Raw genomic sequence first — 13,004 nt, 5'->3', positions numbered from 1 at the left:
CCAGGAAGCATTGGGGGGGGGTGAACAAGGGAAGAAAGAGAACTGAGCCCCTGAGCCTGCCCCTGGCCCATCAAGGGCAGAGCAGCCCACTCGGCACAGGAGGCCTTTCACGTCATTACTACCTGACCCACAGATCTGGAAATGCTGCCCGGGATTGAGTGGGGGCCCTTCTGGGTGCCAGGCAGAGCCTCTGCCACTGACCCACCACAGCCCCTCCCATTCACTCCCCTTGTGGCAGCAGTGGGGCTCATAGCAAGCTGGGCGAAGGTCTAGCTGAACTCCGATGACCCCAAGCACACACCAAATCGCTGTGCATTTGGCCTCTGTCGTTCACAGCACTCTTCCTGCCTCATGGCCTGCAACCCCCCTGGCTGCTGCATCAGCCCCCACCCCCAACCAGCCCAGGCTGCTGCTTGCAGAGGCTGACCTTAAGGAGCACCTTGTGTGGCTGGCCTGCTGCCCCTACCACGCTGCTTCTAATCGCTGCTGGCTCGAGAGCCAAGGGCCACACCCCTTCCCTCAGGGCCTGCCCTGCCTGCCCAGGGTGGGCTCCTCAGAGCCGCCTGCCCATCCTTTCACTTCCCAGAGGGACCCTTGGCTCTCCTCCTAGCCCCAGGGAAGTGGATTCCCTTGCCTGTCTGCCCCACCACAACCAGAAAACCTTCCAGTTTACATGGCTTTTTTAAAGGACTGGGCACGTTCCTGGAAGAGGAGTCTGCTTGCAGGGGCTAGGTAACAGACAGCAAAATGGTGACAGTCACAAGCAGAAATATAAGGGACCCGCTGCCAGTCTTGACTAAGACAATCACAAAGGATTTGAGTCCAGTTGGAGAGCCGGCACTGCCTTCTTCCCAGGGTATCTGAAGAAAGGCGCTCTGACTCTTGAAAGCTTCTACCCTGAAAACCTTGTTGGTGTCTAAGGTGCCACTAGACTCTAATCCTGCTGTTCTACTGCAGATGAACATAGCTACCCACCCACAACTGCCCACTGAAAGATAGAAGATATAATTCAAAGATGGGGTGTGTTCGTTGCAGTCCTACAGTCACATGCATGGAAAATTTGTAACCAATGATTCTGATATTCTGTTACAATAAAAAAGTAATTGGGATGAACAAAAACAGCTTTTATACATTTTAATAAGATATCTGAGTATAGTTAACTTTGTTTGGTACTTAAGGTTATAGGATGACTATTTAGCCAGGATTATCATCCCTGCGAGGTGGGACAGCTATTTACTGTGGGAAGGCCATTTGGAAAGCTCTAAATATGGAGAGCTGAACTGATCTGGGGGGGGGTCTCCTCTGAAGATGCGCTTTGCCTGTGACCTGGTGAAGGATCATTCTGGGCTCAACCGTTCACTCTCTTTTAATTCTCTACACAGAACTACTGGATGATGCCCTTTTAAGACAGTTCTTGTTAAAGATGGAAACAATTATGCTTTAATAAAAGGATGAAATGGAGGCAAGATTCTCTAGCAGTATTTTTACTGGTATACTATACCTCATACAAACCCAAAACATGGTTGAGGTGTACCCTTTGCCAGGAGATTAATGATCTACACTCCAGGCTTCAGAAAGGCACACCCAGGTCTGAATCTGGCCTGACCAGAGTCACCCCGAAGCCTCCGTCTCCAGATGTGCTCAAACGCCACAGGGGCTTCTCTCCGTCTTGCTCATGAGTCTCCCAGAGGCAGAGAAAGTTTTGGACTGGCCAAACAAGGGCTGCCAGGCCCCTTCCCCTCCCGGCACTCCGCTCCTCGATCTCAGTTCCAGGAGCGACGCCACGTGCGGGTCCCAAGAGCGCTCCCATGCTTTGCACCAGGCCAATTCGGAAAGAATCGCCCCATCTCAGGCCCCAAGTGGCCTGGCGCGAAGCACGGGAATGACAGAAGCGCGCATGAGCAATGCGTGTGGAGGAGGCGGCTGCAGGGTGGAGCCTTTCGAAGTGTTCGGATGGGCAGAGCTGCCACGGAGGAGCCCAGCAGACCGGCGCACCTGCATGGGGGTCCCTATGGGGGTCAAAGGCCACAAATGGCTTTCCAGGCAGTAACCCGAAGCTTGAATTGAACTCAGTCACTGAAGGGTAACTGAGTACTTGAAGACTGGGTGTGAAGACACACATACTCTGGCTATACATGTTGTTTTAACATTAATTTAAAAAATCTAATTGGTTTTATACAGTTGTTACCCATCTTGGATCCAGAGTGGCTTGGGAGAAAGACAGGCATATAAATATTTTAAAATAAATAAAATCAACTTGTACACAGCCCTGCACACAGACGGTGCTACAAGAGCATCCCAGCCCGTTCCTGAAAAGCAGGTTGTTTCTTACGACTCAGCGGGTAAGGGCTAAAGCGTGCCGTTACCAGCGGCCTCCGCAGAGTGCTAGGAGCTGCGCAGGCGTGGCAGCATCACAGCTGTTGAACCGGTAAGCTTACAAGCTGCCTTAGAAGGTCAAGGCAGGGATACAGAAAGCTCCTGAGCAGCACTTTATCCCAAGTCTGCTCAAAGTTCACTTCAGTAATAAAATCTGGATTTGTAAATTTCATCCTTTGAAGAATTTAGTGCTGATTTTTGGTAGAAAATCTGTAACCTGGTACAACATCCAAGCAGTAAATATGAATGCCAGGAGAGAGAGAGAGAGAGAGAGAGAGAGAGAGAGAGAGAGAGAGAGAGAGAGAGAGAGAGAGAGAGAGAGAGAGAGAGAGAGGCTCAGAGATGAAAACAGTAGTACGTAACACCCTCATACACACAGGCAAGTCAATCCCCGGGCACTGGGTGTTTCTCTGCCTGTTGGCCGGGGTCCCCCAACCTCTCGGAGACTGTGGGCCCCTTTGGGATTCTGCTGCAGCGTGGTGGGCAGGCACAACCACAAAATGGCCGCTGCAGGAGGCGGAGCCACTCAGCCACGGACAGGAAGGCCGAGAGCAGGGAAGGAGAGGGGGTGATTTAAAAATATACACTGGGAAAGAGGAGTGAGGAAGACCTGGCAGCAGCTCCCAGGGAAACAACAGTCTTTTGATCTGCGCCGCCAACCAGGAGCCCTGCTGGGCAAGCACCCCTCCCGGCCCCACGTGCCCCTTCTAAACCTACTTCCTGAGCAACAGGAAAGGGGTTGGGGGCACCACCACACTGGGAACCCGATGGACAGCATCACCGATGCCTCTCACCGGGCTCTGTGCTTCGCAGGAGACCTGGGGCCAGGCCGCCAGGCCTCTTCTTTCAGGATGACGGACAGCTGCCCAAGGGGGACTGGAGCAGTGGGACTGGGACCAGAGCCCCTGGAGGAGAGCACGGCCACTTTCCCATTCTCCCTCCCTCCGCCCCCCCCCCGCAGGCACGCGGAAGGCCCCAAGGGAGGGGAAAACATGAAGAGGGTTTGTCTCCCATGTGCATAAGTAGCTCAATGGTGGGGGGGGGAGAGATTCTGATCAGCCAAACGGTACGTGGAGAAGAGTCAAATGCCTCCTGGTACTCCTGCTGCCCCCCTCCCTGCACCACATTTAAAAAGCAAGTTACCCCAGCAGAGTGCTCTGGATGCAGAGACAGATGCCCAAGAGGCAACACCGAGACTTGCCCCCCCCCTCTGGGATCTGGTTCCCTGGTGGGTCCCAGAGCCTTTGAAAGCTGCGGAGGGGGGGGGAGCCTGGGTCAGGGCTGTGGCACTGTGGAAGGAGGGGCCCTCGCCCCAGGGCCACGCACTCCGCGCTACTTTTACCCCAGAAGGGGCACGGCAAGGGAGGCTTCCTCATTTCCCCAGCTGGAGTCCCTGAGCTATCCCACACAAACACACACACACACACGGCCACACGCCAGGAGATCAAAGAGCAGATGCCCCGCATCAGATGCGATCTGGCCCCACGCAGGACTCTGGATCACAGGCGGAATCAGGAAGACGGGTGCTGCTGGGGGGGAGGGGCCCTTGACTCAGCAATTCCTGTCTCCAGGGGGCTCTGGGGAGGGGCCCCTGGCCCAGTGTCTCCACTGCACGCAGAAGGTCCCAGGTTCAGTGCCCCACCAAAGGATGAGGGATGAGGGGTTGGAAAGGCCCTCTGCCTGAGGCCACAGAGAGCCATTGCCAGGCATTGGAGGAGGCCACACAAACGTGGATCCAAGAATGCAGTACACTGCAGCTTCATGCGCAGCTAAGGGCCAGGGCAGGTCCCAACTGCAGAAAAAGAATACAGTAGCAAGTGATGCACAAGGGAGGCCCCCCTGCTCGAGTCCTCCTGGAGGGAAGACCGTGGTGACCTTGAGGGATCACGGGTCGGACTCCACAAACGCAGCTGCCCAACGTGGCCTGCTGCCTGCCTGGTACTTTCAAACTGCGACAGCTGCGGCAAAATCTTTGGTTGTCAAACGTTGATGACGGGAGATCAAATATCCCGTGCACTGAGAGGGGGGGGGGAGTTGCTTCAGCGCTCTCCCTCCCACTCTCTTTCCTGAAAGCCACAGACAAGAATGCTGGGGGGGGGGGGGCTGGAGAAGGGCTACGGAGGCCAGCCTTCCCGCACTTTCCACTCAGCACAGCAAAGGGCTTGTTTATCAGCAACAGCTGTTTGTGTCTCAAAATCTTTCTGGCCCTCCTTCCCACCCAAACCAGGCCCCCAGGGCTGCCTATCTGTAAAAGCAGAAATAGGCAGAGAGAGACAGAAATCAGAGATGGCTTGGGAAGAAAGACGGCCCCTGCCACCCCAGCCTACATGCCAGCCTCTAAAATATCCTCTCCCGCTTGCAATGGGCCCGGGAAGGTCTCCCTTAGAGCTGCACTGTGCAAGTGGGGCGCCATCACCAAGAAGGCCCCCTCTTTTCACGTTGGGCTCAGACCAAAAGGGCAGTGGGGCAGCCCAGGAGGTGTCCCAGGTCCTCAGGGTTGGAACCACCCCTTGGAACTGGGCCCAGAAGATGGCACTCGCACAAGCAAGATGGAGCAGGCTGCTCTGTTCAGCAGAACTTCTGAGACTGACAGAGAGGCACAAATGGTGCTGAGGCACAAATGGTGTCTCCACTGCCCCCCAGAAACCACACAGCACCCTAAGTTGGCACTAGCCCACCTGGCTGCTTGTGGCAGCATGGCTCCAGGTGCCCCTATGTGATGCAGGCTCCACTTTTAGGGCTGGAGGGGCAGAACAACCTTTTTTTAATTGAAATGGCATTTCCTTTGAAGTTTCGTCTGCACTGTAGTAAGTTTCTCATTTTAAAACAGCCTGGTTTAAAATCAAATCTGAACTTAAGGCAGACATGCCAGCGTGATGCAGTGGTTAGCAGGTTGTACTAGGATCTGCGAGCGCCAGGTTCGAATCTCCACTCAGCCCTGGAAGCTTGCTGGCTGACCTTGGGCCATCACTCACTCTCTGCCAAGCCTATTTCGCAGGGTTGTTGTGAGAATAAACTGGAGGAGAGGAGAACAGAGGGAGCCACGCGGGGTCCCCATTGCGAGAAATGTGGGGTGTAAGTAAAGGAATAAACGTAATTTGTCAAGGCTGATGGCGATAGCCCTGTAATGGATGCTTTCCTGGCTTTGAACAAATGGGCAGGAAACTGCTCAAAGGACACCGCCCTGATGCCCCTGGCTCGGCTTTCCCGCCAGCTCTGCGCCTGAGAGCAGCCCGACCTCTACAGCCAGCTGGGCATGCCGCCCAACATTTCTGAGTGTGCCTACCAGACCGAGAACTGGGGCTTCCCCCCCATGGCCCAAGTGACCAGACTAGTAACTCTCCCGGGACAATTACAGGGCAGAGATGAAGACACAAAGGCAGCCCAGAACAAAGTACTGCTGGCCCAGCGTGTGGCCTCAACCCCTGCCGTGGCTGCAGGTCATTGGGGAGACCCAGGAAGAGGTCAGGAGCACCATGACCCAGAAGTAAGACATGCACAGAGCATCGTTTTCTTCACATGGAAAAATGTGGTAGTGCAGAAGGCTTTAAAGAGAAATTAGAATCATAGGGTTGGAAGGGGCCTCCAGGGACATCTAGTCCACCCCCTGCACAATGCAGGAAATTCACAACTACCTCCCACCCACACCCCCAGTGGACCACCCCCCTGCTCCATGCCCAGACAGACTTGTGGAGGAGGGGGCCATCGATGGCTGCTCGGCAGGGTGAGCAAGGAGAGCCTCCACCCGACTCCAGGGCCAGGAGGCAGCCTCTGGGGCGGCCTCAGCCTCTGGCCTGTCTGTTGGGCCCTCCAGGGTAGCCAGCTGGCCTCCTTGTGAGACTGAGGTGGGCTCCGGTCAGCTCCAGCCGGGCTCTCCTCTTGTTCTTAAGCGCCAAACTCAGTTTCGCCTGGGCGGCATTTGAGAACTCACATTCTGACCGGAGGCATTTACTTGCTTGGATAATACATATTCTACTTTTTTTAGTCTTCAAAGCAGCTAACAAAAAGATGTTTTCTAAAATTACAACAAATGATTGAATTATACATCAAACTTTTTAATGTCTCGCAGAGGTTAGCGAGGGAGTTATTTCTTTTGCCAGTCACTTTGCTTGACCAAAACCCACAAAAAGATATGGTGGCATAGAAGTGTAGGTAGAGGCGGGTAGACATTTAGTACTTGGTACCCCCAGGGGGCAAAACCTTACATATGGCCCTCAGCTCATTGGCCAGCCTTACGACAAGCCACACCTGCTCAGCCCTCCAATCTTACCACCTGCATTACGGAGGAATCTGGCCAACCCTGCAGGGCTGTTTTAAGAATCTAAGAGGTCCCTCCTGCAGCAGTTCCAGCAGAAGCGACTCTAGGGCCGGGGACGAATGGGCTGCAGGGACGCCCCCTTCTCTTGCTCCACGGAGGTCAGCAGAGTCCCTTCTGTTGGCGGTGGATCTTTCCCAGACATCCAAGGGGGTGGGGGTGGGGGTGGGGGTGGGCAAGCCTTGCTGGGATGAACTGGGCTTGACAGTGAGGGCTTGGGGCTAGCTACGTGCCACACTGTGGAGCTGTCAACACAGGGCCAGGGGCAGCAAAGCCAGCGGGGGACAGCCAAAGAGGGGCCTCCCTGCACAGCCAGGTCGCCAGGGTCCGAGCAGAAGGTCATGTGTGCCCGCCCTAGGATGCCCCAGCTCTCAGTGCCAAGGAGGGCCATGCAAGATTCCCAAGGAGGCCCTCTGTGCTCCACAAGCCCTCCGAAAACACCCAGAACAGCATAATCCTCAACAGTTTACTTGTTCACAAAGGGGGAGCAAACCCCCACCCCCACCCCACGCGCACACCACAGCTTTGCGGGAAGGGCCCTTGGGCAAGCTCAGCTGCTGTCTTCCCATCTGCTCTGTGCTGGCCATTTCGCAGCAGTCCGGACTGGGCTGCGGGAGGAGACGGAAGGCTGTCCAGGCCCGGGTCTCCAGCCGTGCCCTCCCCCTCCCGCCATCTGGGCTCAGGGAGCGGAAAGGGCGGCCTCACCTTGTTTCCCAGCAGCTCTGCGGCAGAGACATCAAACACTGCTTCTCCTGACCTTCTGGCAGCAAGGCATTCCAGAAATTCTAACATTTAAACGTGACCCAGCTCCTGTTCTAAAAGCAGCAGCCATAAACCTGGGGAGGGGGCACGGTGTGTGTGGGGGGGGAAGCTCCAGCACACACAAGGATTACTCCCCTCTCTGGCTCCTGGGCCCAGAAAGGCTTTGACCCACATCCAAATACCTTTGTGCTAAGAGACCCAGACAAAAGATGCGGCCCTGGCGGACCAGCTGTGTGAACACACGGCAGCCTTGTGTGGGTGTGCACTCTCTCACACTCACACACACAGGCAGAGTGAATCTGGGAAGCCAGCAGGTGCCGGGGCTCATGAGCAACTGGACCGCCCTCCCCCGGCCCAGCCCCTCTCTGGACATGGCCTCCACTGCCCGTCACCCACCCGATGGCACATGGGTCAGGAGCCCCCAGAGTGCAGACGCAAGTGAGGGGCTGCCTGCCGTTCTCCGCTCAGGGCCTGCTGGCCCTTGGCCCTCCCGGGACTGGAGCAATTCGGGGGCTGACTTTGGCAGCCCCCCAGAACTTTATTTATTGTTTTCATCTGGGTCACTTAAAGCCCTCCTTCCTCACTGAGACTCCAGGAGGACAAACTGGTGTGGCCCAGCCGTCGATCAAGAGAGCCAGTAGGGAGCAGCAGCTGGTGACGGGAAAGGATTCGGGGGACCCGGGTTCGATTTCCTGCTCTGCCCTGGACGCTCCCGGGGTGACTTTGGGCCCCTCAGCCTCACCTGCCTCGCAGGTTTGTTGGGAAAGAAAATGAAGAAGACTGAAGGACGCCACTCTGGGCCCCCTTAGGGGAGAACGGCGGGGAAATGAAGTGAACGTTTTTTAAAAAGAATTAATTGAGGGCTGGGAGAGTTCATAAACGATGCAATATGGTAGGGTGTGCAGACCCTTGGAAAAACCCAGGCAATCACGCGACGCAGAGCTGAAGCAAGTCGGGGCGCCCGTGTGAGGCTCTGCCGGCCGGCTACTGGCTCCGCGCGCCAGGAGCCCCGTCCTGCGGCACCGGCCGGACACTCTGCCCAGGCCCCAGGGGCAGGGGCGGCAGCACAGCCGGCCGCGGCCGCACGGCCCCCCCTGCCCGGCGCCACGGCCGCTCCACACCCCGGCCGGCTGCTCCTCTCCGGCGGCGCCGAGCCTCGCAGGCGGCCCTGCGGGAGCCCAGCGGGGAGCGGAGCCTTGCGGGCTGCCCCCAGCGCAGCACCCCCCCCCCCGCCTGCCTGCCCCGCCGCTGGTCGAGAGGCGCCTCCGGCCGGCCGCTCCCCCCCCCCCCGCCCGGCCGGCACTTTCGAGCCCCCGGCGCCGGCGCCGGCCTCCTCCCGGTCCCCAGAGGCCGGCTGCGCCTGGCTGGGGGGGCGGCGCGGAGGAGGGATCCGGCGGAGGCGCCAAGGCCGCGCCCGCGCCCGCCGGGCCGCACTCACCGCGCCCGTTGGCCTTGATGAACTGGACGGCCGTGTCCGGGCCGCCGCCGCCGTCGTCGGCAGGCGCGTAGATGTGGTAGCGGACGGAGAGGTTGGCGGCCTCCTGCAGCTCCTCGTAGACGCCCTCGATGGTGAAGTAGAAGGGCCGGTCGTCGGTCTTGCGGTCCACGTAGAGGAGGGCGGCGCGGGCGGTCCAGTTGAAGTGCTCGTGCAGGTGGGCCACGAAGGCGCCCAGCTTGGGCGCCGACGGGCCGGTGCGCACCATGGTGCTGAAGCCGTCCTTCTTGAGGCTGAAGCCCGAGGCCACGGCGCCGGCCGTCAGCAGCGGCAGGCGCCAGTGCGAGGCGAAGCGGCCCACCGAGGCGGCCGGGTAGACGCAGCCCGGGCCCAGCAGCACGTCGGGGTCGTGGTAGAGCTTCAGGTCCACGGCCTTGAGCGGCGCCACGTACTCCGAGCAGGCGCCGTTCAGCTCCGACGTGGCGAACAAGGTGCGCACCGACAGCCCGGCGGCCCGCAGCGCCGGCTGCAGCGCCTCCAGCGCCAGGTCCACGGCGGGCGACACGCGCGGCCAGGCCCACGGGTAGCTCACGTTGTGCTGCGGCAGCACCACGGCCAGCGTCACCACCGTGCCGTTCGCGCCCTCCGGGCCGGGCGAGGCGCCCGCCGGGCAGCGGCTCAGGGTCGCCGCCAGCAGCAGCAGCAGCCGCAGCGGGTGGCGGGGCAGGGGCACGGCCATGGCCCTCGGCTGGGCTCCCGCGGCGCGGCCTCTGCGCAGCTCTCGCCCGGCGCCTCCCCGCCGCCGCCGCCGCCCGGGATCCTTCTGCAGGGCGGCTGCGCTGCGCTCCCCGCCAGGGGCCGCCCCGCCTCCCCTCCGCGGCCCGCCTCCCTCCCTCCCTCCGGACGCCTCGCCCGCGGCAGCCAGGGGTGGGGGCAGCGCCCCCTGGTGCCGCCCTTCTCCGCTGAGCTCCGCCGCCGTGCGCCTAGGCCGGGCCGCGGAGGGTCGCGCCCCGCGCCGTGCCAAGGGGCGCCGGGACCGTCGGGCTTCGGGTCACCTCGGCCCCGACGGGAGCAGCGCTTCCCCGCGCGTGTGAGCGGGCCGGGCCGGGCCGGGCCGGGCCGAGCCTGGCCTGCCTCCCTTGGCCCGCTCGGGACCCGGCCCTCCTCCTCCTCCTCGGGCGGCGCTGCCAGTGCCCGACCTCTTGACGAGTCGGGCAGCCGCGAAGACGGGCGCTCGGTCGGAGGCCCTGCCGGCATACCGGGTGTGCGAGTCGACGGAATGCGGTCCGCAGGACAAGCTGCTCGGGAGAGAGTCGGCGGGGCCGCGGGGGAGCTCAGCGGCGGAGGTCGTGCCGGGGACTCCCGAAGACGTGGTTGGGGTCGCCAAGAGGAGGCTGTGGGGCTAGCAGGGGACCCCAAGGGCCGAGGGGCCGGGCGCCAGGAAGGGCGAAGCGGGGGGGGGGGTCGGTAGTAGAAGGGAGGGGGCGTGAGAGCGATTCATAAAGCGAGGCCCGGGGACGGGAGGGAGTCGCCCCGTTGAACGACGCGGGCCTGCTGAGTCAGCCTGCGCAGGATTGCGCTGTCGGTCTTCCAGGAGATGGAATCGCCCCTCCCCTTGCCCTGTCTGAACCGAGCGATGTCTCCGTTCCTCGCAGCGGTCCCTTCCTTTGGGTAAAGGCTGCCCTTGTGGACCGCTGCAGAAAGCGGAATTCGGACCTGGCAGCAAGGGCCCTATTGGGAGGCGGATGCTGCCCACAGGTCATCCCTCCGAAGCTAGCGGGGCATTTCGGCCTGGGAGCCGCTTGCTGACCCGAGAGTCCTTCGGCCGAAGAAGGCAAAGCCCTGAAGCTGCCTTGGGCAGAATCCCAGCCTGGCGCCCTCAGCCCCACCTCCTCCGTCAGAGGCCCTCCGCAGATCTCTCTCGCGTGGAGGAGGTCTCGAACCCGGACCTGAGCCAAACACTGGACCTGGGAAGGACAGCCTTCAGAGGGAGCCTCCAGCGTGGAGAACCGCTTTGAAGAAGAACAGGCCCCAGTCCACGAGCGCAGAGCCTGGCGGGTGGGCTGTGTCCTCTTTTCCTTAGATCAGACTCTTCAGTCATGACTTTTCACACACACCTCTTTCCTGCCGGCTGAGCCTTGCTGTCTTTTTACTGACAAGCCTCCACCTAGTTTGTGTTCCCTCCGCTACAGATAGGTAAAGAAATTCCCAGAGATTCTGGCCTTTGCCTCTTGGCCCGAGGCCTGGAGCCCGGGATCAAGACCTACGCTGCACGCTGAAGCCCCCCCCCTCACCCCCACCCCCGTTGCTCTGTATATCAAAGAGATCATAGAGTCAAACAAACAAGAAAACAATGGGGGAAGAAACTCCCCAACAGAACCAGTGTGGGTACAGGCACAGGCCCCTAAGGGTGACTTTAAAATGGGGGTGTACTTTTGCCCCCCTGATCAAACCCTTGAGGCAGATCTTGAGATGGGAATATAAGGGAGGAGACGAAAGCAGACAGTGTTGCAAAACTGGGCAACTTCATCTACCCTCACACTGAGTGGATAAACATGCGCTCGAGTCACGCGTTGAAATGGGATTCTTAGAGCGGAACCACAAGTGACAAAAGGCACAGATTGGACACTTGTCAGCTTCCCTCAAGTTTTGATGGGAAATGTAGGCGGCTTGGCGGAATGTTGGACAAGTGACAGTTGAAAAGTCCATTGGGCAGCAGTCGGAGAGCCAAGCTGCAAGACCAGGATGCCTACATTTCCCATCAAAACTTGAGGAAAGCTGACAAGTGTCCAATCTGTGCCTTTTGTCACTTGTGGTTCTGCTCTTAGACCTCATACACAACCGAGCGTGCCCTGGGACAGGTGGTCATGCAGCTGGCCAGAGCAGGAGAGATCTTGGATGTGGTTCTAAGTGGGGCTCCAGACCTTGTGAGACATACAGCGAATGTTGTGCCGATTGGCAACGGTGACCACGACGCTGTTAAGTCCTGCATTCATGCCCATGGAAAGAGACCCACTAGCCCACTTTGATTTCAGAAGAGGGAACCTGGCAAGTGTGAGGAGGTCAGGAGGGAGAATGCAGACTAGTCAAAGCTCTCTAGCCAGTTTCAAGTGAGGAGCCGCCTTGGTCTGTACTAGTTCAGGTCCAGTAGTGCCTTAAAGACCGATTGGATTTCCAGAATAGATCTCCAGATCCGACAAAGATCTTTCACTCTCAAAAAACGACAATAAAACCACACGCCTTGATGCCCAGGTGGAATGCACACCTCAGGTCAGGAAAGTTACCGTGGCGGCTAAAAGGGCGCCTGTGTGGTGAATGACCCAAGTCAAGAAAGCCATGAAGTGGAAGCTGTTAGTGAACGAGGGGGGCAGAAAGCAGCACAGGGGCTGGCGGAGAAACTCCAGCACTCAACGTGCTCTTCTAGAACAGTAGCCTAATGCCCGTCTTTTTAAATTAAAAAGGCCTCTGTGGAGAGGGAAGAAAATGGCTGCCACGGGGGGGGGGGGGAAATCTGCAATCCAAATTGTTGCCCACACCCCGCCGCCGCCTGTGCTCAGGTGTATTGTGATGTAGTATTTTGCTGTAGTGCCTCTGAGTCCGTGCAGAGTGGAACCAGAGGTCTGTTGCTTTGTGGCTAATTACTTGTCTTCCAGGCAAGGTGTTTTGGTTATGAGTTTCCTGCCAAAGCCTGAGACCCTGACCTTGGACTTTACACAGAGACTGAGCGGGGGCTCTTTCCTCCCCCTCCCTTCTTCCCAGGTGCCTCTCCTTCCCACCGGAGGGGGGTGTATGGAGACACTGGCCTATAACTGATCCTGCTTTACTACCTTTAGGCATTCCAGTCAATTCCATTGTTACAGCTTCTTGATACCGGTATCTTTCCTTAATAAAACATCTTTAACTCATAGACCGGAGTGATGCGCTGAAGTGTTTGGGGAAGTACCTGGCAAGACCTGCCACCTGGCTGGCTTCCCCAAACCCCCCCAAAGCAGGTTTGAGCAGATCAGGGGCAAGCCAGGGAAGGGGGGGCAGGTCACATCTGCACCACGACCCTACAGGGAAGCAGGGAGAAGATCTGTTCCCCAACAGCGCTGAACCCGGCACAGCTAACCCGTG

The 13,004-nt window shown here is 58.9% G+C and overlaps 1 protein-coding gene across 1 annotated transcript in view; it reads right to left on the bottom strand.

The window, feature by feature from the left end:
- The window catches only part of NPR2 (natriuretic peptide receptor 2), a 30,205-nt gene extending 20,514 nt beyond the window's left edge, over positions 1 to 9,691 (bottom strand). Inside the window, exon 1 of the mRNA XM_054986357.1 lies at positions 8,892 to 9,691. Coding sequence (XP_054842332.1) covers positions 8,892 to 9,627 — 736 coding nt within the window. The 5' untranslated portion in view covers positions 9,628 to 9,691. The remainder of the gene's footprint in view (positions 1 to 8,891) is intronic.
- Between the last annotated feature and the right edge of the window lie 3,313 nt (positions 9,692 to 13,004).

The sequence above is a fragment of the Eublepharis macularius genome, chromosome 8, assembly GCF_028583425.1.
Source record: "Eublepharis macularius isolate TG4126 chromosome 8, MPM_Emac_v1.0, whole genome shotgun sequence".
Lineage (NCBI taxonomy): Eukaryota > Metazoa > Chordata > Lepidosauria > Squamata > Eublepharidae > Eublepharis > Eublepharis macularius.
The sequence above is the reverse complement of the archived record's forward strand: the minus strand, read 5'-3'. Positions and strand labels throughout refer to the sequence as shown.